Source organism: Podarcis raffonei, chromosome 16 (genome assembly GCF_027172205.1).
Source record: "Podarcis raffonei isolate rPodRaf1 chromosome 16, rPodRaf1.pri, whole genome shotgun sequence".
NCBI classification, from domain to species: Eukaryota; Metazoa; Chordata; class Lepidosauria; order Squamata; family Lacertidae; genus Podarcis; species Podarcis raffonei.
In genome coordinates this window covers 9,930,084-9,953,948 of record NC_070617.1, presented here as the reverse complement: position 1 = coordinate 9,953,948, position 23,865 = coordinate 9,930,084, and the positions used below count along the sequence as shown (strand labels likewise).

General features: G+C 49.5%; 1 protein-coding gene across 4 annotated transcripts in view; it reads left to right on the top strand.

The window, feature by feature from the left end:
- The window catches only part of ENTREP3 (endosomal transmembrane epsin interactor 3), a 29,247-nt gene extending 5,842 nt beyond the window's left edge, over nucleotides 1-23,405 (top strand). Inside the window, exons 3-13 of one of the 4 annotated variants that reach the window (XM_053368009.1) lie at nucleotides 57-113; nucleotides 4,432-4,545; nucleotides 5,659-5,760; nucleotides 6,343-6,450; nucleotides 8,441-8,601; nucleotides 10,095-10,194; nucleotides 11,394-11,481; nucleotides 11,935-12,474; nucleotides 15,777-15,848; nucleotides 18,155-18,420; nucleotides 23,057-23,405. In XM_053368009.1, coding sequence (XP_053223984.1) covers nucleotides 57-113; nucleotides 4,432-4,545; nucleotides 5,659-5,760; nucleotides 6,343-6,450; nucleotides 8,441-8,601; nucleotides 10,095-10,194; nucleotides 11,394-11,481; nucleotides 11,935-12,474; nucleotides 15,777-15,848; nucleotides 18,155-18,420; nucleotides 23,057-23,221 — 1,773 coding nt within the window. In that variant the 3' untranslated portion in view covers nucleotides 23,222-23,405. Of the gene's footprint in view, nucleotides 1-56; nucleotides 114-4,431; nucleotides 4,609-5,655; nucleotides 5,761-6,342; nucleotides 6,451-8,440; nucleotides 8,602-10,094; nucleotides 10,195-11,393; nucleotides 11,482-11,934; nucleotides 12,475-15,776; nucleotides 15,849-18,154; nucleotides 18,421-23,056 lie in introns of all 4 variants that reach the window. The other 3 variants (XM_053368008.1, XM_053368007.1, XM_053368006.1) reach the window with 3 other exon arrangements.
- The last annotated feature ends 460 nt before the right edge of the window (nucleotides 23,406-23,865 follow it).

The window sequence follows — 23,865 nt, the reverse complement described above, 5'->3', positions numbered from 1 at the left end:
TGGTAGATCTTTGGCAATCAAGGCAACCTCTCTTCTCTGTGTGTCTTGATCTCTAGTTGGCATTCTCCGGAGTGGTTGGCATCGTCTCCTGGAGGCGCCCGTTCACCCCGGTGGTAAGTATTGACGCTTCGTTTGTGTTTGGAATGAACTAGTCTAGCGTGGTGTAGTGGTTAAGAGCAGTAGACTCATAATCTGGTGAACTGGGTTCGATTCCCCGCTCCTCCACGTGCAGCTGCTGGGTGACCTTGGGCTAGTCACACTTTTCTCTGAAGTCTCTCAGCCCCACTCACCTCACAGAGTGTTTGTTGTGGGGGAGGAAGGGAAAGGAGATAGTTAGCCGCTTTGAGACTCCTTAAGGGGAGTGAAAGGCGCGATATCAAGTCCAAACTCTTCTTCTTCTTCTTAACACAGTTAACTGAATTAATTCAGAAATCTCTGGGCTGCGCCTGAAAGTCGTTCCCGTAACTGCCAAGTTAAATGAACACAAAGAAAGTTCTTTTGGCGGTGGAACTTTGGAAGGTTTCTAGTTCATCTTCAAGTTCATTCTCTTCATTTGCTTTTTTAAAAAAATAAGCTTTGGAGTTTTCGGGCCATTAAAGTACATAATTGATGGGGGAAATACATGGAAAAAAACCATTCACACACCACCGTATGTTTTGAGGTTTGCTTCATCTTCTTTCAGTATATAGTGGTACCTCAGGTTATGAACTTAATTCATTTGGAAGGTCTGTTTTTAACCCGAAACCGTTCTTAACCTGAGGCTTGCTTTAGCTAATGGGACCTCCTGCTGCCGCCTCGCCGCTGCCGCGCGATTTCTGTTCTCATCTTGGGGCAAAGTTCTCAACCTGAGGTACTATTTCAGGTTAGCGGAGTTTGTAACCCGAAGTGTTTGTAACCCGAGGTACCACTGTATTCTATACTTCAGCAGCCTGCAACTGTCTGAATGTTGAGGATCATTCAGACGAACTTGAATCGAACTCTGGACTGAACGAGTTTGCTTTGTAAAGGGACGGTCGTTCGCCAGAATCTGTTCCTCTTTGGATGTCTTGAACTTGAACCAAAACGAGTTCCGTTTCAGAACGAACTTCCCAAGCTCTGAAAAGCAAATGTTCTTAGGAAACACAAAGGGGGAAAGGGTTGATGTGCAGAAGGAAGGCTAAGCAGGCATAAAGGGAGACAAATTGTCAAGAAACGCATTTATACTTAGGATTCCTTCCAGCTGAGGTTGTGCCAAAGGCTTTATGGAAAAGGTGGGTTCTCTGAATGGAAGGCGGGTGGAGAGAGGCATTATCGTTCCAAAAGTGGGGCATCATGAGCTCGAGAGAAAAAGAGAGAGAGAGAGGAGTTGTCTTAGAAGGAACCCAACAGACCGGTGAGAGGGACATGATTAGGGCAAGGCAATATATTAATATATCGTCCAAAACTGGTTTGAAGTCCCTATCATGATATCAGTTTCATAATTTTTGACCTAGCAATATCTCACGAACCACAATACGTGTGTGCGTTTGTGTGCTATGCAAAAATCACAACGCGCGGAAAACCGTGAAGCCAGCCGAGCTCCATCCTTATTTCAGACTTTGTGATATATCAGTATATCACGATGTTGATGAACCGGATATCGCGATGTTGAAAATCAGATATCACCCAGCCCTAGACATGATAAAGGTAAAGGGACCCCTGACCATTAGGTCCAGTCGTGACCGACTCTGGGGTTGCGGCGCTCATCTCGCTTTACAGGCTGAGGGAGCTGGCGTACAGCTTCCGGGTCATGTGGCCAGCATGACAAAGCCGCTTCTGGCGAACCAGAGCAGCACACGGAAACGCCATTTACCTTCCCGCCGGAGTGGTACCTATTTATCTACTTGCACTTTGACGTGCTTTCAGACTGCTAGGGTGGCAGGAGCAGGGACCGAGCAACAGGAGCTCACCCCGTCACAGGGATTCGAACCGCTGACCTTCTGATCGGCAATTCCTAGGATCTGTGGTTTAACCCACAGCGCCACCTGCGTCTAGACATGATAGATGTGCTTAAAATGCTGCAAGTGGACCAATGGAAAGTTTCTCTCTCTCTTTCCTATAACGCTGGAATTTGAGGACATCAGATGAAGCCAACTGAGGGAAAGATTTGGGTGTCAGACAAAAGAGTCGTTTTTTCCACATGGCACCTACTGTGGAACTCACTCCTGCAAGAATTCGTGACGGCTGCTAACCTGGACGGCCGTAAAAGAGAATTTTGCGGAGGATAAGGCTGTCAAAAGGCTACAAGCCAGAATGAAATTTGTTCTCCCTCTGATTTGTACTGTTGTGGAAGTCCTCCTTCCCCAGCTCTACTCTGTAGGGTCTAACCCTACTTGTAGCACCTTCCACTGTGTGGCGAATTCCCGCCTCCCCCCGGTGGAAATAAAGACACATGACACAAATATTTAGGTTAATGGGCAAAAAATGGTCACAACTTTATTGGTTACAGGAATGAGCGGTATTGACTTAGGCATTGGTCTTATTAACCAACTATCTGGCTTCAGCCCGATTGCTTGAAGACCGGGAAGGGTTAACCACCAGTAGAGGGAGTCCCAGTAGTGATGTATGGAAGTGAGAGCTGGACCATAAAGAAGGCTGATCGCTGAAGAATTGATGCTTTTGAATTCTGGTGCTGGAGGAGACTCTTGAGAGTCCCATGGACTGCAAGAAGATCAGACCTATCCATTCTTAAGGAAATCAGCCCTGAGTGCTCACTGGAAGGACAGATCCTGAAGCTGAGGCTCCAGTACTTTGGCCACTTCATGAGAAGAGAAGACTCCCTGGAAAAGACCCTGATGTTGGGAAAGATGGAGGGCAGAAGGAGAAGGGGACGACAGAGGACGAGTTGGTGGGACAGTGTTCTCGAAGCTACCAGCATGAGTTTGACCAAACTGCGGGAGGCAGTGGAAGACAGGAGTGCCTGGCATGCTCTGGTCCATGGGGTCACGAAGAGTCGGACATGACTAAACGACTAAACAACAAGGGGGAGTCCTGCTGATGCACATCAACTAGGAACTCCCCCGGGGTCACCGATAGGGGGCGTGCCTTAGGTCCTCACCTCCAGAGGCTTCGGACAGGGCCACACACCCCAGAATCCTTTACTGGACTACCCTTCGATATTCAGGGGAGGTGATGGCGCTTCCTCCCCCCCTTCATCTACATGACAATACCATACCAATGCCTAACCGCCAATGCTGAGGAAGTTGTGACGATTTGCTACGAGGCAGGCGAAAAACCAAGTGGCTGGTGCCAATTTGCCAAGTGGAAAAAATTCCTACCAGGCCCCTTAACGGCCACCAACCGAGGTCCATAGCAAGGTCAAGGACGGAAACCTTAAAGGGTGGGAGGGTGGGAAAAGCAGGAACAGCTGACAGGCGGGGAAAGAGGGAGATCCCTGGCTGCGCCAGTGTGATATTGCGCCAGCCATGCCCCCCCCCCCAGGCCAGCCAATTGGCTGGCCAGGGGATGACGCGGCTAGGGATCCCTTCAATCGCGCGGAGGCTGAGAGCCAGCCCCCGCGCACGTGGAGAAGGCGTGAAACCCGCAACTCCACCTCCTCTCGAGTTCGGAAGTGGTTTTGTGCACACTTAATCAGCCTGGGCTGGAAGGAAATCTGCTGTCTGAAGAGATTTCTCGCTGTGACTGTTTTGGGATGGGCCGTAGCTCAGGGGGCACAGTATCTGCTTTGCATGCAGAGGGTCCTGGGTTCGGTCCTCAGCATCTCCAGGTAAGGCTGGGAGGGAGAGAGACCCCTGCCTGGAACCCTGGAGAGCTTCTGCCAACCTGTGGGGCCTAGGACCCACGTACCTACAGGACCCCGCCTCTCCTGGTATGCCCCGCGAAGGACCTTAAGGTCCACAAATGACAACACCTTGGAGGTCCCGAGCCTCAAGGAGGTTAGATTGGTCTCAACTAGGGCCAGGGCCTTTTCAGTACTGGCCCCGATGTGGTGGAACGCGCTGTCACAAGAGACTAGGGCCCTGCGGGACTTGACATCTTTCCGCAGGGCCTGCAAGACAGAGCTGTTCCGCCTGGCCTTTGGTTTGGACTCGGTCTAACCCTTATGTTTCCCTCCCCTTGTGGTCTTGATTTATCAGCTACTTTAAAATGAGGCTGCATTTTAAATTGCATTTTAACCTGTATTTTAAATTGGTTTTTTCCCCTTTTCCTTCCCACCCCCTTTTCCCTCTATTATGTTTTTACTGTGATTTTATTGGTGTTAGCAGCCCTGAGCCCGGCTCTGGCTGGGGAGGGCGGGGTATAAATAAATTTTATTATTATTATTATTATTATTGAGCTAGATTGGACAACATTCTGGCAAGACACCTTCTTCCTCCGTTTCCTGTGTGTGTCTCTTCCCCCTTCGTCTTCCTTAGGGATTTAACGGCCTTCTTTCTCCCCGCCACCCCCCAGATTACCTTCTTCACGCTCCTCTCAGTCCTCGGAGTCATGCTTACCCTGGCTGGCTCCATCCTCTCCTGCCAAAATGCACAGCAGCAGGTGAAGTCCCTGGAGGCTTGCGAGCCGGTAAGACAACGGGACCGTTATGCGGTCTGGAAGGAGCAGGGGATACGGAGCCTGGACTTCCAGGTGGGGTTTGACGTAGAGCAGAGCTAATACGTTACGTTCTTCCTCCAGCGCAGCCTTCCACAACCGAGTGCTCTCCAGGCATCGCCAAGCTCCCGGCAGCCCCCTGGCAGCTGGCACGGCTAATGCTGAGGGATGATGGGAGTTGTAGTTCAGCTGTGTTCTTGGACTCCCGCTCCCATCAGCCTCGGCCAGCCTGGCCAATGGTCACGGATGATGGGGGTTGTGGTTCAACAACGTTATTGGGTTTCCAGCTCCCGTCAGCCTCAGGTAACACAGCCAATGGTTATGGACGATGGGAGTTGTAGTTCAACAACGGTCTTCGATGATGGGAGTTGTAGTTCAACAATGTTATTGGGTTTCCAGCTCCCGTCACCCTCAGCTAACGCAGCCAATGGCTATGGACGATGGGAGTTGTAGTTCAATGACGGTCTTCGATGATGGGAGATGTAGTTCAGCAATGTTCTTGGGCTCCAGTTCTCATCATTCTCAAGCGGTGTGGCCAGTGATCAGGGGAAAAGACTCCAGCGACATCTGGAGGGCACCTGGTTGGGGAAGGTGGCTTCAAAGGGGGAAAAGCAGCTTTCGAAGGGGGCGCTTTGGAGCAGAGGGATTGGGGAGGAGGGCCCACTTAACTCTGCCAGCTGCGCCCCCCCCCAAAACGCCTTGCTGCATCCCTCTTCCCTCTTCCAAGCATGCATGTACCATTTTACATTAGAGTATTTCTTTGCGTATTTACAGCAATGGGAATATGAATTGTTTTAGTTACCGCATAGTTCGGTTTAGTCGCGACAGGGCTGTGGGGACTTGCATGGTTGTGTGCCAAACACTTCGTGGAAAAGGTGGGTGTCGAAAGAAGTAAGAGGGGAGGCTTCAAAAGTTGTTTTGGGGTGGGGGCAATTCCAAGGATAAAGGAGCAACAGGGGAGGAAGGAAGGAGACTACGAGGCCCATGGTGCTGTGCAACTGCAGGCAGGCCCAGAAACCTTGCCTCGTGTTAAAGTACAACATTTGCCAGCAGCACACTTACAAACTTTTCCTGCCTCCCCAGCAGGGCACCTCTCCATCTCAGCTGTGCCCTTGCTGCCAGCTCGGAAGCTGCGGAAGTAACGCAGAACTGGATCCAAATTGCTCCAAGGTCCGCCTGGTCCTCAAGGTGAGTAAACAAGGATGCTCCTGATTGCAGACGGATCTATTGGCGGTTTTTGATGAAGGTTACATTCTGCATCCGACGTTTTATGGGAGGTGTGTGTGTGTGTGTGTGTGTGTGTGTGTGTGTGTGAATGAGAGTGTAAGAAACAAAAATTGCTGTGTGGTCTGATATGTTCACCCACAACTTAAGAAATCCAGGGACACTTTTCAGCTTCAATGGATTTTGTAAGGGGACTGATTTGTAAATCCGGGGACTGTCCCCGGGAAACGGGGACGTCTGGTAACCTTATTTTTCAGTCACTTGGGGCCTGGGCAGGGAGAAAAAGGCATGGATAACCAACCCGGTCAAGGGAAGGTTTTCCAAATGTGTATCAACTTGATGGCAGGACCTAGAATCAAATCTAGATGAAAAGCAGAGTGTTTAGGGTCCGCAACAAGCTCTTCCGGGTCGAGGAAAGCTACCTTTGTGTGCCGCAAACGGATTAGTGTCTAGGCAGCCAGACTTATCATCAAGTGTTCCTTTGCAACCGCAGTGACAATGATCTGTTTTGACACCCCCCACCTCCCCACTTCCCCGCCCCTTCAGGACCTCCTCTTCAGTGTGTGTGGCCTGACTGTTTTCGCCATCGTGGTGTGTACCCTCTCTGCCATTATGTGTTGCATCCAAATCTTCTCTTTCGACATCCTCTATGCGGTGAGTTCCAGAGACGGGCAGCCTGCTCCCAGCTTGCCTCAGATTCACTTGGGAACGATCTGAGCGCTTTCAAAACCTCTCCTTATCCTCTCAAAATCTTTTCAGGGCTGTCTTTCACACACCCATTTTCTGCATACTCACTGCCAGTTTAAAAATAATTATTTATTTTTTTAAAAAAATTAACATTAAAAAAAATTAAATTAAAATGGTTTTTTTAAAGAAAATTAAATTAAAATTATCAATTTACCCCACCTTTTTGCCTGACAGCGTACAGGTAAAATCTTCATGCAAAATGCACATGCATCCTGTATTTTGTTATGAAATACTACTCTAATAACTTTTCTCAAACCAGCTCCACGCAAATTAGGAGTATTTAAGCTTCTCCTAAGTCATCCCTGTGGGGCGCAGGTGGCGCTGTGGGTTAAACCACAGAGCCTAGGACTTGCCGATCAGAAGGTCACAGTTCGAATCCCCACGACGGGGTGAGCTCCTGTTGCTCGGTCCCTGCTCCTGCCAACCTAGCAGTTCGAAAACATGTCAAAGTGCAAGTAGATAAATAGGTACCGCTCTGGCAGGAAGGTAAACGGTGTTTCCGTGCGTTGCTCTGGTTCGCCAGAAGCGGCTTAGTCCTGCTGGCCACATGACCCGGAAGCTGTACGCCGGCTCCCTCGGCCAATAAAGCGAGATGAGCGCCGCAACCCCAGAGTCGGTCACGACTGGACCTAATGGTCAGGGGTCCCTTTACCTTTTTAAGTCATCTCTAGCCGAGGTGTGAATGCCTTTACGTAGGGTAATGATGCCCCGGTTCTGCTGTATAGCCAAACAGAAACAAATCTGACACTAATGAAGTTGTGCTGATGTGAACAGCTGGAATGGGGGGAGGTGGGCCTGTGAAATGCACCAGATGTGTGTTGGGGGGTGGGAGAGAAACAACTTCACAGCACTTTCGGGCTGCAGTGTGAACACACTCTATTTGAGCCAATGGCGGATCAGAACGTTCGCTATCCCTGCCATCCTTATATGCTAAGACACCGAGCCCTCCTGGCCAATCTTTAAACCCCCCCCCTCCTAAAAAACCCCACCCCTCACTCACCACTTCCCTTTTGAGCAGTGGGGTTGCAAGAAGAGTGTTGAAGTTTCACCCTCCCCTTCGGTCTCCTCCTTCAGTGGTAGCATCGACCTTATACATTTCTTTCTTTTCTTTCTTTTTAAAAAGTTCATATCCTGCTTTTTACCATCTAGGTCTCAAAGCGTCTTATCAGAATAAAAATCGAAGCATAATTTAAACCTCAGAAAAGCAATTTCAACAAACAGCACCAGAAAATGTAAAGCCTCAGAGAAGCATTCGTGGTGCAAAGGTTCTCCTGAAATAAAATGGTTTTAATTAAGTGTCTGAAACTCATCAGGGACAACAGCGCCTGTCTAACTTCTTGTGGGAGGGAGTTCCACAGAGTTGTACCCGCAACACTGGAGGCACAATTTCTTGTTGATGTGTCGTGATTCTGGTCACAGGGAAAGCCCATGGCTTCTTCCAGAGAATCCTGGGAACTGTAGTTGACCCCTTGCGAAGCAACAATTCCCAGAACCCTCCGCAAACTACAGTTCTCAGGATTCTTCATTTGGATGTGACTCTTAGACAAGTTTCCCAGGTTCTGATAAATCCAATTTCTGGGCTTCTTTGGGACTGATGGGTTGCAAATTATGCCCAGGAAACAGACTTAACCCCAGGGCTGCATACCCACCATACATTTAAAGCACACACCCACTTAAAGAAATCTGGGAACTGTAGTTTGTTAAGGGTGCTGGGAACCGTAGTGTGGTGAGGGATAGACTAAAAGTTCCCAGGATCCTTTGAGGGATGCCGTGTGCTTTAGACACATGGTGTGTATCCAGCCTATGTCAACAAGAGAAAGGGTTCCTCAGAACATCAGGGGCCTTTCAGATCTTGCCCAGCCCCCTCACTTACCCTGTTTTCTGTCTCCTTCCACAGCTGTCCCCTCCACGTTCCAGCTCCGTGACGCTGGATTGCACGTCACCCCCGGACACGTTCTTGCAGCATATGTTGGACCTGGAAGAGTTTGTTCCCCCAGTGCCACCTCCGCCCTATTACCCTCCAGAGTACACCTGCAGTTCAGAGACGGATGCCCAAAGGTGGGGGGGGGGTTGGAGAGGTGGGGGAGGATAAGAGGGGGAGCCTGGGAGCAGTTTGGGGGACAAAGAGGCTGAGGATGGAAAGAAGTCTTCCTTGTTTTTAAATACCTTGGTTGTCAAACAGCTTACTGTATTTTTCGCTCTATAAGACGCACTCTTCCCCTCCTAAAAAGTAAGGGGAAATGTGTGTGCGTCTTACGGAGTGAATGCAGGCTGCGCAGCTTTCGCTGAAGCCAGGACAGCAAGAGGGATCGATCCCTCTTGCTCTCCCGGCTTCACTTCGCTGGAGAGCCACTGCGCAGCTTTCCCTCTCTGCGCAGCACCCCTTTAGCGAAGGAGCCCCTTCTGTTTCTCCTCCCGCTTTGCTGGAGAGGCGCTGAGCAGAGAGGGAGAGAACATTTTTTTTCTTCTTCTCCTCTAAAACTAGAGCGGAAAATACGGTAGTTGTCGAACAAATCGGCTCCCAAATGCCACAACCCCAGAAGTAAGAGTTCCGGTGTGCTGGTCCCAAGGGTTAATCGTGCAGCGAGGTCCAAGTCCAGTCAGAGGTTGACAGTGTGGTATGGAGGCTGTCCGTCAAAGCTGAAGCGGGGTCCAAGGCAGGGAGTCGGGTGAGGTCAGGAACTCTGGCAGAAGAGCAGGGCAGGAACAGGCTACCAACAACGTTGCTCCCACAACCTGGGACTGGGGCTGGCTGGCTTTTATCTGCCCCGAGGCATAGGGCGGCCCCAGTCCACAGGTGACTCGCCTCTCCTGGCCTGGAGGCGAGCACTCCTCCTGTGAGAACTTAGTTCCCTCCGCCTTTCTGCCCTGAGCTTCTGCAGCTCAGGAGAGGCTGGAGGGTTACTGGACCCAGAGGCAACCTCAGCCTCCCCTGACGGGGCTGAAAGTGGAGCACCTGCAGGCAATGGGTCCTCCATCACCTCAGGAGCCAGAGCAGACTCAGCTGGTGTCTGCACCTGAGGATCCAGCACAGGTGAGGACCCTTCAGGCTCAAGCCCCAGCCCCGGCTCAGCTGGTTCTGGAGGCGGGGAATCCTGTGCAGGCTGGGATTCCTCAGGTTCAGCCTCCGAGTCCGAATCCCAGGCCATCACATCCGGTCTGTGAATGTTTTTCGGAACCCAAACATTCGACGCTGCTTCCGCGTCAATCAGAAGCCGCACCTTGGTTTTCGAATGGTTTCGGGAGTCAAATGCACACCTGGAATGGATTAGGTTCGAGAACCAAGGTACCACTGTATGCAGGTTCCTAGTCCTTATTGATGCAAAATGCAGGCTTGAAACTGTACGGATTGTGTGTCTCTCACAGGTGGAGATGGACTTCAGAGCATCTCATCTCTTACTTTTTAAAAACTAATGCTTCCCCCCACCCCACCCCGCTGTTTTCACTGCATACCATTCTGACCTCCTTAAGGGAAAGAGTGAGATATAAATGCATAACCAAGAAGGAAAGTATGTCATGGACAATGAGGTTATTATTTCTCCTCCTGACAGCATAACCTACAATGGCTCAATGGACAGCCCGGTTCCTCTCTACCCCACTGACTTCCCTCCCAGTTATGAGGCCGTCATGGGACTCCACGGAGACAGCCAGGTAATACATCGGTACAATTCAAGGCAGGAAGGTCTTCCTTTGGGTAGTGGTGGACTTACGATTTTGGAGTCCTGAACCTTGAAGTGTCATGGGGACCTCTTTGCAACCAGCAACGAGGTCTGGGTAGCCCCTGCTACCTGGTTATAAGGGGGTTGTTCCATGACAGATTACCACACCTTTACAGTATCTAGGCTATATATATCAATATATTCCAGGTTCTTTCTCTGGAGGGAATCCAATGTCTTCCTAGAGGAAGTGAAGGAGACTTGAGATAATAATAATAATAATAATAATAATAATAATAATAATAATAATGCCACCCATCTGACTGGCTTGCTCCAGACACTCTAGGCAGCTCCCAACAGAAAATAGTAAAAGCACAACACAACAACAAACATTAAAAATTTCCCGATACAGGGCTGCCTTTAGATGTCTTCTAAAAGTCAGAGACAGTTTTACCTCGGTTTTCAAACTCGAACACCGTAAACCCGGAAGGAAATGCTTTGGTTTTCGAATGCGCCTCAGAAGTTGAACTGTAAACATGGCTTCTGTATTGAGTTTTTCGTATTGAGATTTCCGTTTTGAGGCTTCCGTTTTGAGTTTTCGGTTTTCGAACGTTTCGGAACTCAAACGGTCTTCCAGAACGGATTACGTTCGAAAACTGAGGTACCACTGCAGTTGTTTATCTCCTTGACATCTGATGGGAGGGCGTTCCACAGGGTGGGTGCCACTACCGAGAAGGCCCTCTGCCTGGTTCCCTGTAACTTCGCTTCTCGCAGGGAGGGAACTACCAGGAGGCCCCCAGCGCTGGACCTCGGTGTCCGGGCTGAGCAATGGGGGTGGAGAAACTCCTTCAAGTATACTGGACTGAGGCCATTTAGGGCTTTAAAGGTCAGCACCAACACTTTGAACTGTGCTCGGAAATGTACTGGGAGCCAATGCAGGTCTTAGCACCGGTCGTAAGCTAGTTTCTATCACCTAGCCAGGCAAGTGAGAGACATGGCTGCAATGTGATGGGACGCATTTCAGCCAGGCAAGAACCCGTGAGGAAGGCTTGAAGCAGGGCCCAGTAGGGGGTGTGGCTTGGGGAACAGTCATGAGGGCCAGAAAGAGAGGCTTGGAGGGGCCGCATTCAGCCCCCAGGGGCGAGGTGTTCCCGAGTTTGCTGCGCACCAACATTTTCTGCCTTTGCTCTGCAGGTGACTCTGTTTGACTCGCAGTTTACAGATACCTCACATGGTCCTTGTTCCTGCAACCGGGTCCCATCTGTTGTCCTCAGTGGCGAAGGTAAGGACCTTTGTAGGCATGCATCCCTAACGATGGACCTGGGTGGACCAGATCTCTGACAGGTACAGTGAGGGGGGAAAGTATTTGATCCCCTGCTAAATTTGCCTGTTTGCTCTCTGACGAAGGAATGACCAGTCCATAATTTTAATGGTAGGTTTATTGTAGCTGTGAGAGACAGAATAACAACAGGAAAACCCCCAGAAACCCAGAAGACAAAAGTCAGAGATTGATGTGCATTATAATGAGTGATGGGCGATGGGAGAAAGGCGATGGCAAACTTAGACAGCATCTTAAAAAGCAGAGACATCACCTTGCCAACAAAGGTCCGTATAGTTAAAGCCATGGTTTTCCCAGTAGTAATGTATGGAAGTGAGAGCTCCAACCGTTTCCCCTGACCCTGGAAGCGTGCCATTTTTACTAAAATGGCGCTCTCTCGCTCTCTCTCCCCTGCAGCGGTTTCCATGGACAGCGGCTCCCTGATTATGTCGGAGATCGTGGACATTCCTGGCGACAGCAGCCCATCCGAGGACTCCTGCCTGCTGGACGCCAGCGGTTCTGTCTGCTCGGTGGATTACGTCTTGTTCCGCTCCATCCAGCGCAGCCGGGCTGACTACTGCTTGAGCGTGGACTGCGGGCAGTGCGGCCTGCACCCTCAGAGCCCCACCCTGCAGGGCCCTTTTGAGGAGACACCCCAGGCACGCTTGCGCGGGGAGCGCTCGTATTCCTGCTCCACGCCCGGCTCCACGGGCTACGAGGGCTTGCGGGAGGCGGGCAGTGCCCATACGCACAGCTGCCAGCGCCTGGAGAGCTTAGGCCAAAGTGCCGGGCCTTGCTTCCCCGAGGTGCGGGTCAAGCCCAAGGCCTCGCTGCTGGGACGCAAAGGCGCCGGGCGGCAGCGCCGGAGCAGCGAGGCCTCGTACCAACTGCCTTCTGTCCGGGGTCCTCTGCTGAGGTCTCACAGCGATCCCGGGATCGTCACGGCCTGCGAGAATGGTGAGTAGACCAGGTGGGAGGAAGTTGGATGGCGGAGAATGTGGCATGGGTGTGTTTCGTTGCGATGTGGACAGATGCTGGGAAAGGATATACAGTGGTACCTTGGTACAGAAAGGTAGCCGTGTTGGTCTGCCATAGTCAAAACAAAAAATTTTTTTCCTTCCAGTAGCACCTTAAAGACCAACTAAGTTAGTTCTTGGTATGAGCTTTCGTTTGCATGCACACTTCTGTGTATCTGAAGAAGTGTGCATGCACACGAAAGCTCATACCAAGAACTAACTTAGTTGGTCTTTAAGGTGCTACTGGAAGGAAAAAAAATTTTTGTTTTGACTAGTGGTACCTTGGGTTACAGACGCTTCAGGTTACATATGCTTCAGGTTACAGACTCCGCTAACCCAGAAATATTACTTTGGGTTAAAAACTTTGCTTCAGGATGAGAACAGAAATTGGGCGGTGGCGGCGCAGCAGGAGGCCCCATTTGCTAAAGTGGTGCTTCAGGTTAAGAACAGTTTCAGGTTAAGAACGGACCTCCAGAATGAATTAAGTACTTAACCTGAGGTACCACTGTATTTATTAGATATTATCAGATATTTATTAGATATTATCAGTTTTTTCTAGAAGAAGAGGTACTGGCACTCACCATGAGCGCCACCCTTGTTCTCTTATAATGGCAATGGTGCCAGTAGCGGAGGAAGGGGGTGCGGGCCGCCCTGGGTGTCATCACTGGTGGGGTGTGTGTGACAAAATGACAAAAATATGAGTTAAAGAAAATTTGTGCTCATGAAACTTTTTAGTTCAGTCAACAAACATAATGAAACGCGGCTGGCACTGGCAGACTAGCATGTTCTCTCCCTCCTCCTCGTCCTCCTCCTCATCATCATTTTTAATTTGTATGCTGCCTTTCTATCTTACAATACTCAAGGCGGTTTACAAGCTGAAGAAACAAAAAATGTACATCTTATAACAATCTAATGCAATACAAAAATGTGATAATAAAACATAACTTTGAAATAGGCAACCTCCATCAAAAAAGTAACATTCAACAATCATTAGAATAGTATAAAATAATAATATCAACATATAAAAGTTAAACAGAAATCCACTCAACAGTTACAATAATATCTAAACTATAATCAATAAAACAATGGCAAGCCACAGTACATAAAACAATACAATACACATTGAGACGCAGAGAGTGGGGCAAGGCAGGTGGCAGGAGGCCTTGCCTGATGGAGTCTCTCCCCTCAGTTCTTCCTCCAGGAACAGCTCCCTTCTGAGGACTTCCTCAGTCCTCAGAAGGGGTCGTTCGTTCGCTCGCTTCAGAACCTTTCTTCTGCCCGAACATCACAGCGACCGATGCCAACAGACATAGGCACATGTAGGGATCCATAGAGTCTTCGTAGCTTGCGTAACAGACCTCAGCAACTCAGCATTTTGGCTAATCTACTTTATTTACATATAAACACACATGGAGCACTGCAACATGGCTCCCTCTCTCTCTCTAGCATCAGACAGCAAAGAGAAAAAGAACAAAGGGCAATAGTCCCACTTCACGGCACACAGTAACACAAACATCCTGTCTCCGTCACTTCCCACTCTGTGGAGTCAAAACACACACCGTCATGTGAAAGACAACAATCCCATGACTGCAATCACGGAGCAGGAATTCTAACACTTACCGCGGGGCCTGCAGCATGCCCGAGCCACATGTCTCTCCTGGGAGTGACGTGGTGGCTTAGGTGCCTGCAGGTTCCACACGGCCTGAAATGGCAGCATGGGCCTTGTGTCTGTAGGGCAGCTGAGGGAGAGGCGGTGGAGAAGAAGAAGAAGAAGAAGAAGAAGAAGAAGAAGAAGAAGAAGAAGAAGAAGAAGAAGAGTTTGGATTTGATATCCCGCCTTTCACTCCCTTTAAGGAGTCTCAAAGCGGCTAACATTCTCCTTTCCCTTCCTCCCCCACAACAAACACTCTGTGAGGTGAGTGGGGCTGAGAGACTTCAGAGAAGTGTGACTGGCCCAAGGTCACCCAGCAGCTGCATGTGGAGGAGCGGGGAAGCGAACCCGGTTCCCCAGATTACGAGACTACCGCTCTTAACCACTACACCACGAAGCTCCATGCAGCGCGCCCTGCCCCCATGGGCGGCTCGCCCCGCCCTGCTGAATGGCGCCCACCTGAAAGAAACCAACCACTGAAAGAAACCAACCTTCCTTCCTCACGTTTGAGTTCAGCAGAATAGCATCCTTTTGCAGCTTCAAAGGAAACTTGGCCTAGTTTTAGCCTTTTGGTTTGAGTAATCCAGGACGCTTTAAGGCAGACTGGATTTTCCTGGCATTTCCCCCCTTCAAATGACAAGCACACAGTCTCGTAAAAGGTAAAAGTAACATTTACTTTCTCGGAATACTTGTTGAAGAGTAACCGGTACAGCAGCTTTGCTCAGGCAGGCTTCAATTGGTAATTCAGCTACCAAGGCATACAGTGGTACCTTGGGTTACTTACGCTTCAGACTTCGCTAACCCAGAAATATTACCTCAGGTTAAGAACTTTGGTTCAGGATGAGAACAGAAATCATGCTCCGGCAGCGTGGCAGGAGCAGGAGGCCCCATTAGCTAAAGTGGTGCTTCAGGTTAAGAACAGTTTCAGGTTAAGAATGGACCTCCAGAACGAATTAAGTACTTAACCCGAGGTACCACTGTACCTAAGTCTAGCTTAAAACGTAGTCTGAGCTTGGAGCTCAAATATGGCAGATGTCGTCATGCTGCTGGCACAGCGGAAAGAGATGTAAAGAGGGAGAGGACGTGCCCAGGCAGGTAGGATAATATAAAGCTATGCCCCCCCCCCACCAATGTCAGGGCACAGTAGGATTGTATCTCACCAAATTCTCTCTAGCAGGCTTACAGGAAAACTCTGTGAGTTCAGCTCCCTTTATGTACCTATCTAGCAAAACACAAATTGTTGGTTTGTCTGCATCTTAAATATCCCATATGTGCTGTTTTCAAGGCCGTGCTTTCTCACAAGAATATGTGCTATGTATTATTGCCCCCCCCCCAGCATTTTTGGGGTGAGATCTGAGTGCGAAATCACGCAAGATCACAGCACTCAAAGTGGCCACCATGTTCGCACTCAGAAAAATGGGATTTCCCGGGCTTTTCCCCCACGGGACACTTGCATGGTATGTACCTTGAGATGCTGGGGATTGCATCTGGGATCTCCTGAATGCAAAAGGTGTTCTCTGCTTCTGAGCTACCGAAACGCCCCCATTTAAAACCATTTCTTTCCCGCCTTTCATTTCCTCACTCCCCACCAGAAGCAGACTTCCAGGAGGTATTCTGCGCCAAGGCGTCGGAGGAGGATGGGCCCAACTCCTCAGCAGATACAGGTGAGGGAAGTGGCTTGCTTTGGTAGCCATCTTTGGAGCTGGCTGTTTGTGATCAGGCAGATCCAGCTGAAGGTGCTGGCTGCTGAAGCTGAGTGAGGTTGCCATCTTTGAACCTGGCAAACAATGAGCCAGCGGATACAGGTTGAGGTCAGCGACTGCTTGAATCATGAGGACTGCTACCTTGGAATCCAGACAGTTCCCACCCACCTGTTCCTCCGTGCAGATAAAACACGTCAGGAGTTCAAGGAGTTAATTGCCCTCACAGGATGTTTTGTTCCTAGTTACATCGTTTTATTTTAAGACACAAAGCAGGTGATTAATGACAAATTGCCTTGAGTATTATTACTAACAGTTTTTGGCATCATTCTTCTTACGAAAGTGTAGTAAGTCTGAACGCTGTACTCATTCTTACTACAGTGCAGCCTAAAACATTGTGAACATGCTCATCCTTGCATGGCAACTGTGATCCTCAGAAGGGGCACCGCTGAGAGTAACCACCTGCCCCAGCAGTGTCTTTAGCCTGCACTAGAAACTGGACTTTTAGTGTTGTAGCTTCAGCCCTCTGTACTCAGTTAACAGTTGAAATGAGACAGGTGTCTAGCCATAGCTGTCAACTGTCCCTTATTTGGTGGGAAAGTCCCTTATCCCAGTGCTATGTCCCACTGCTGTCCCTTATTAATGATGTCCCTTAAATTTTCCGGGTTTCAAAGGAAGCAGCTCCTCTCCCTCCCTCCCTGCCGGCCAGGGAGGAGGGAGGCTCCAACTGTGTTGCTTGGCTGCATTGCTCACCCAATAAGGAGTCTAAGAACGACTGGGGGGTGGAGCTTGAATGCCTTGTGCCGATCAAATTGGCCGCGTTGCCTGGGGACTCGCCTTTGCTCAGCGCTTCCCAGCGGAGAGGTGACGGTGGTTTTCCTTGCTGCATCCCCTTTGCCGGGTTGCTGTGCTGTGGGAACCACCGCTTGAGGCTTCGTTTGGCTGCTGGCTGGGCTTTCTGCCTTTAGCTTGGAGGGGCTCAAAAGTTGAACATACCTGTGCTTGGGAAATCCCTTATTTTGGCTGCTGATCCCTTATTTTCGAGGTTGCTGGTCCCTTATTTTCAAATCTGTAAGTTGACAGCTATGTGTCTAGCGCCTTGAAATCGAGGTGGCTATTGTAAACGCTGTATGTTTAAGAAGTATTTCCTGCTCCTGTGACTCGGGGTCCTTCCATGCCTCCTCCTTATTGTCTCTACATTGCTATTTGTGCTCATTATGGTGTCAGGAAGGTTATACAGACGACTCCTCACGTGTGAGCAATCTACTTGTGTGTAACGGAGCCAGGAACCTAGAAGTGGAACCCGGAAGTGGGGAGCACTCTGGAGAGTCCTTGTGGCTCGTAAGGAGACCCTCCCCAAAGACTCGGGCTCTGGGGAGGATCTTCTCACGAGCCACGGTGTTCCCCGCTTTCATGCGTTCCACTTATGTGTGCAGGGGCCCTGAATATAAACCCCTCGTAAGTGGGGAGGTGCCTGTACACAATCCCACTTCCAATATTGTTTTTGCATGAAGAAGTTTCAGGGCGGACATATTGCTTATTTTCCAGTTGGTTCGTGTCCCATCACAATCCCAGTGGGGTGCCATCGCGGCTGCTCCCCTGCCCGCGCTGGGTGCCACGCCCCCAGGATGCGTGCCATGACCCTACGGGCGGCACGCCCCACCCCAGGACGTGTGCCAGCCCTGCCCCCACCTGCTCTCCGCCCCCCCCCGGTGCCGGAGCATAAAGCTCCGCCACTGTGTCCCATAGCATCCTGCAGAAATCACACAACCTCTGATACCCCTGTGTCCTGTACCCCACCATCAATTGTGATGTTCAGAGGTAGAGTGCCTCTGAAGATGGAGGCTCTTATTAAAGGTAAAGGGTAAAGGGACCCCTAACCATTAGGTCCAGTCGTGGCCAACTCTGGGGTTGCGGCGCTCATCTCGCTTTATTGGCCGAGGGATCCGGCGTACAGCTTCCAGGTCATGTGGCCAGCAGGACTAAGCCGCTTCTGGCAAACCAGAGCAGCGCACGGAAACGCTGTTTACCTTCCCGCCGGAGTGGTACCTATTTATCTACTTGCACTTTGATGTGCTTTCGAACTGCAAGGTTGGCAGGAGCAGGGACCGAGCAACGGCGCTCACCCCATCGCGGGGATTCGAACCGCCAACCTTCTGATCGGCAAGTCCTAGGCTCTGTGGTTTAACCCACAGCGCCACCCACGTCCCGAAGGCTCTTATTACCTGCCATTAATACCTTGCCTCCCTCCTTCCTCCCTCCTTTCCCAGGGCCCTGCTCGGAAGCTTGCCTTTTACACCCGTCACTCTGCGAGCTGCCCCTGCGGGCTCGCTTGGCAGGGAAGGCCAAGCTGGAGGTGCCACGGAAAGCGTCGCTGCAGCACCTGTCCAAGACTGGCACGCGCTCCCTGGGGGACCTGAAGGTGTGCCGTGGGACGCGTGGGCTCGTGGCCCGTTTCCTGCACAGGTCCAAGCGCAACCTGGCTCTGGCGGGAGCAGAAATGGCAGGGCGAAGCAGCACTCCGGGGCGCAAGCAGGTACGGAGGGCAAAACAAGTTTTCACCAGATAGTGGAATTTCCTATGCTGTTTATTTTTTGTTTCGCATGAAATGGAGTTCTTATCAGCTCAGCAGTCACGGTGGCTGGTGGGACGGAAGGCAAGTAAGTGAAGATGATGATAATTAATTTATTACTTATATCCCACCCTTCTGACTGAGTTGCACCAGCCAATCTGGTCAGCTCCCAATAGAATACAGTGGTACCTTGGTTTATGAACTTAATCCATTCTGGAAGTCCGTTCTTAAACCAAAGCGTTCTTAAACCAAGGCGTGCTTTCCCATAGTAGCGGGGCACTCAATTTACAAATGGAACACACTCAACAGGAAGCAGAACATGTTCTGCTTCCAAGGCAAAGTTCACAAACCAAAACACCTACTTCCGGGTTTGCAGCGTTCTTAATCCAAGTTGTTCATAAACTAAGTTGTTCTTAAACCAAGGTACCACTGTATAATAATAATAATAATAATAATAATAATAATAATAATAATAATTTATTATTTATACCCCGCCCATCTGGCTGAGTTTCCCCAGCCACTCTGGGCGGCTCCCAATCAAGTGTTAAAAACAGTACAGCATTAAATATTAAAAACTTCCCTGAACAGGACTGCCTTCAGATGTCTTTTAAAGATAGGATAGCTGTTTATTTCCTTCACATCTGAAGGGAGGGCGTTCCACAGGGTGGGCGGCAGCACTGAGAAGGCCCTCTGTCTGGTTCCCTGTAACCTCACTTGTCGCAATGAGGGAACCGCCAGAAGGCCCTCGGCGCTGGATCTCAGTGACTCAGTTTATAAGAAACACAGCAAGACATCAGAACATTAAAAACTCACCGAGCTGGGAGAGCACGAGACTTTAATCTCAGGGTTGTGGGTTTGAGTCCCACGCTGGGCAAAAAGATTCCTGTGTTGCAAGGGGTTGGACTAGATGACCCTTGTGGTCCCTCCCAGTTCTACAATTTTCTGTTCCTTTTTGTTCTCTTCATTTGAACAAGAATTCTTTTGTTTTGTTTTAAGAAAGCCCTTTCCCTCTAATAGTGGGGTAGGAGAGCTGGGCGGGGGGGAATTAACATCTAGCAACCCATGTGCCGCTTTGGTTTCAGATACTACATGGGTAAAAGGTAAAGGGACCCCTGACCATTAGGTCCAGTCGTGGCCGACTCTGGGGTTGCGGGGCTCATCTCACTTTATTGGCCGAGGGAGCCGGCGTACAGCTTCCGGGACATGTGACCAGCATGACTAAACCGCTTCTGGCGAACCAGAGCAGTGCACGGAAACGCCGTTTACCTTCCCGCCGGAGCGATACCTATTTATCTACTTGCACTTTGATGTGCTTTCGAACTGCTAGGTTGGCAGGAGCAGGGACCAAGCAATGGGAGCTCACCCCGTCGCGGGGATTCAAACCGCCAACCTTCTAATCAGCAAGTCCTAGTCTCTGTGGTTTAACCCACAGTGCCACCCGCGTCCCGATACTACATTGGTAGACTAGTCTAAATAAGCCCGGGGCACAAATTGCCACGGCCCTCTAGCGGCTAATTTACCAGAAGTAATGTATTTAGCATTAACTCTGGAAAAGTATACTCGATTCTGACCAAATGTAGCCTCTGGAGCTACTTGTAAGCTGCCTGTGTGCTATCCCCCCCCCCCAAATCTCCCCCCCCTCAAATAACAAATGTAATAAATTAAAATCCACCCACAGTGGATGGAAACAGGAAAGAACCCAGCAGGAAGGACTCCATGATTAGGATGTCAAAGGCAAAAATATAACCCCCCCGCCCCCAGTTTTGAAAGGTTGGGAAACCCCCATATGATGTGGGCCATTTCAGGTATTTAAGGAGGCAAATTGATGGTGCTGACTAATTAGGGTTAAACATCCTAATTGCCCGAGCCTTAGGGAACAGCTCTTGAAAGAAGGCGACAAAGGAACTGAACCAGCTCCTGTTTAGGTTTCACAATGAATTCTTCCTTGATTAAATCCCGGGTATGTGGGAGGCTGCTTCAGAAACTGAACACCCCTTCTGACTTTTCCCTGAGAGTAAGCCCAAGTATAAGGTCTACCCTCATCAATATTCCCTGATCTCTTGGCACAAATTGTGGAGGTTAGTTCGACGATGCCCTGCGTTTGTTGAGCGTTCCTTCAGATTGGATTGCAGGGGAGTTATACAAGAACAAACACTGCACCGTGTTCACATGCCTCGCTGTTAATCTTTCATGTCTTCCTGTTAAACATGCTTCAGCTCATTTCACCATCCTTAATCGGAATGTTAAATATCTGGTGTTGTTTTTGCAAATGGATTTGTTGCGGTCGGTGACAGAATAAGCCCATCCTCTTTAGTTGCGCAAACCTAAATTTCTGATAAGTGCTTTAACCCCTCCCACAAAATCCCGAGAGACTGTGCCTATGCTGTAAATTTAAAGCACATTTCCCCACCCACAAAGCATCATGGGAACCGTAGTTCGCTCCACACTGGTGTGCAATGCCCAGTACCCTGAGCAAACTACAGTTCCCAGGATTCTTTGGAGGGAAATAAATAATGTGTGCGCAGCCATGTTGTGGAGGTGGCCTAAAACACGCATTGCTCTTTTTATCCCTCAACAACAGCAAAGCAGGAATAGACAAAGCTGAAAAAGCATTGGCCACAGACACAGCAGGCTTCCCAGAGTTGTGCCATCTTGTAAGATGGCTACTTTCTTGACCCTTGCTACCAGATGAAGAACTTGTTGTTTCTGCCCAACTCATAGACCTGAGCAAAACATAGGCAAGGCAAGGGCTAAAGGCACAGCAATTGCATTGCATGGTTTAAGCCAGGGGTCAGCAAACTTTTTCAGCAGGGGGCCGGTCCACTGACCCTCAGACCTTGTGGGGGACTGGACTATATTTTTTTGGGGGGGAAATGAGCAAATTCCTATGCCCCACAAATAACCCAGAGATGCATTTTAAATAAAAGGACACATTTTACTCATGTAAAAACATGCTGATTCCCGGACTGCCGCAGGCTTGATTTACCGTAGATTGGGCGTGATCCGGCCCTCAGGCCTTAGTTTGCCAACTCATGGCTTAGTGTGAGCTGAGATGTTGAGCCAGCAAGTGGCACCTTGGTGAAGTATACCTGAAGGAGCGTCTCCACCCCCATCGTCCAGCCTGGACGCTGAGGTCCATCTCTGAGGGCCTTCTGGCGGTTCCCTCACTGCGAGAAGTGAGGTTACAGGGAACTAGGCAGAGGGCCTTCTCGGTAGTAGCACCTCCCCGTGGAACGCCCTCCCATCAGATGTTAAGGAAATAAACAACTACCAGATTTTTAGAAGATGCCTGAAGGGAGCCCTGTTTAGGGAAGTTTTTAATGTTTGATGTTTTATCGTGTTTTAATATTCTGTTGGGAGCCGCCCCGAGTGGCTGGGGAAACCCAGCCAGATGGACAGGGTATAAATAATAAAATATTATTATTATTATTATTATTATTATTATTATTATTATTATTATTTTGCAGAGTTTGGTGGGCACAGCATACAACACACACATATATTAAAATTGCTTTGTAAAAGCATTATTAGTGAAAATAATGTAGAAAAAAGCTATATATGTGTGTGGGTGTGTGCGTGTCTATTTTCTACGTTATTTTCACTAATATCTGTATTTATTTTATTAAATTTCTATACCGCCCTTCATCCAAGGGTGGTTTACAGTACAAAGACACATAGCATAGCAACGAACAAGAAAACAACTGTGACATAGGTATCTCTGTACCCATTAATTAGTTGGAGAACTGCGTTGCAAAATTTGGAGAACTGTGAATTTGGAGGGACGGCTCCATGTATTGCTTCAGAAGGTATTTGCTAGGTTCACCTTTGAATGCAGACTGAACTGAATCCCTCCCTCCTGTTAACAATGCAGTATCTGAAAATGCAACGCAGCCGGCTTAACCAGGCTTGTGGAGGGTGGGGAGGCGAGCAACCACCAGTATAACCTCTTGTGCAACAGCTGCTAGGTCTGCATTTTTGGAACAGAGGGATGAAAAAAAAAGAAGTATCTCTGGAGAAATATGTCAAACAGCCTGTGGGGATGTGAGCAGCTCTCTCCATGGGCCCCTAAGACAATTTTTTACTTTTCTGCCTCGCCCGCCTAAAAAGAAGAGCTGAACTTCTGTGGCGAACCTCTCTGAAACAAGTCTGGCTCTTTTATAATAATAATAATAATAATAATAATAATAATAATAATAATAATAATAATAATAATTTATTATTTATACCCCGCCCATCTGGCCGGGCTTCCCCAGCCACTCTGGGTGGCTTCCCAAAAAATATTAAAATATTGCAATACATTTAGCTGCTAGAAGCCGTCATTCCTGTTTTGAAAGCGCCGCTTGCCAATCTCTCTGTGAGGTCAGAGCTGCTCTCCTTTTAGTACGATTTCTCTTTTAAAAAAATAAATTATTAATTTTATTGAGTACAAATTAGAAAAAATACAAATATACATTTTATACAATTTTTTTTTTTTTTTGGTACGATTTCTCGAGCTGCAGGGCCACACCTTAGCACTGCTAGCAGGGTTCTAGAGCAGGGAAGAAAATTGCAGCTCTGGCTTAGTGTTCCTTTACAGGCTGTCATTTTGTTTTTCTCTCAGGTGCCCAGGCAGAGGCTGGAGCGGAGCTCTCCGGAAGGGATTCACCTGCAGAGCTGCGGGGACCTGAGCTCTACCTCCTCCTTGCGGCGCTTGCTCTCTGGCCGCCGGCTGGAGCGAAGGCGCCCCCACAGCCTTAGCGGACTCGTCCGAGAGAGTAACCTGTAAGAGGGCGTTCAATGTGCGTCTTCCCGATGCCGACGATTGGGGCTGCTTCGTGACTTGGGCCTCGGATCAGGAAGCCTGGGGCTAGATTTCTGGAGGAACTGGATTGGGGCTCCTGTAGCAAGAACAAGCAAAAAACCACCCACTCTCCCACCTCAGTCAGGAAGACAGAAGAAAGGAACGCAGCGTGCAGGCATTCTGCTCTGCGGAGATGGTGCAATGACCAGGTGTTGATTCATGGGCCGTGAGAAACATCGTTCTCATTCGCTCTGCAACCTCCTCCAGGTTGTGTGGCGTGGGAAAGCAACTCGCTCTCCAGTGACTCCTGAGGACTTGTACGATGGGGAACGCTTGCAAACGCTGCGGTCGGCAGCACTCTTGGCTCCTGCAAATTGACTTGTATGTATCCAAGGAAATGTTGACTGCCTGCCAGCCAGCTGCGGCACGCAGCGGCAGAGGCGGATGCCTAGCACAGGGCAATGGCTCGCTTCCCCACATCCTGATGCTTCACGGCGTTGTGTGGCGGGGTGTGTGTGTGTGCATGGCAGCCGCTGTCCCGTCTGAAGAGACGCGTGCCCAGGAATCCCGCTTGCCCTGGCAAAGGTTTCCTTGGCACGAGAAGAGGGGTGGGGTGGGAATGATCCCAG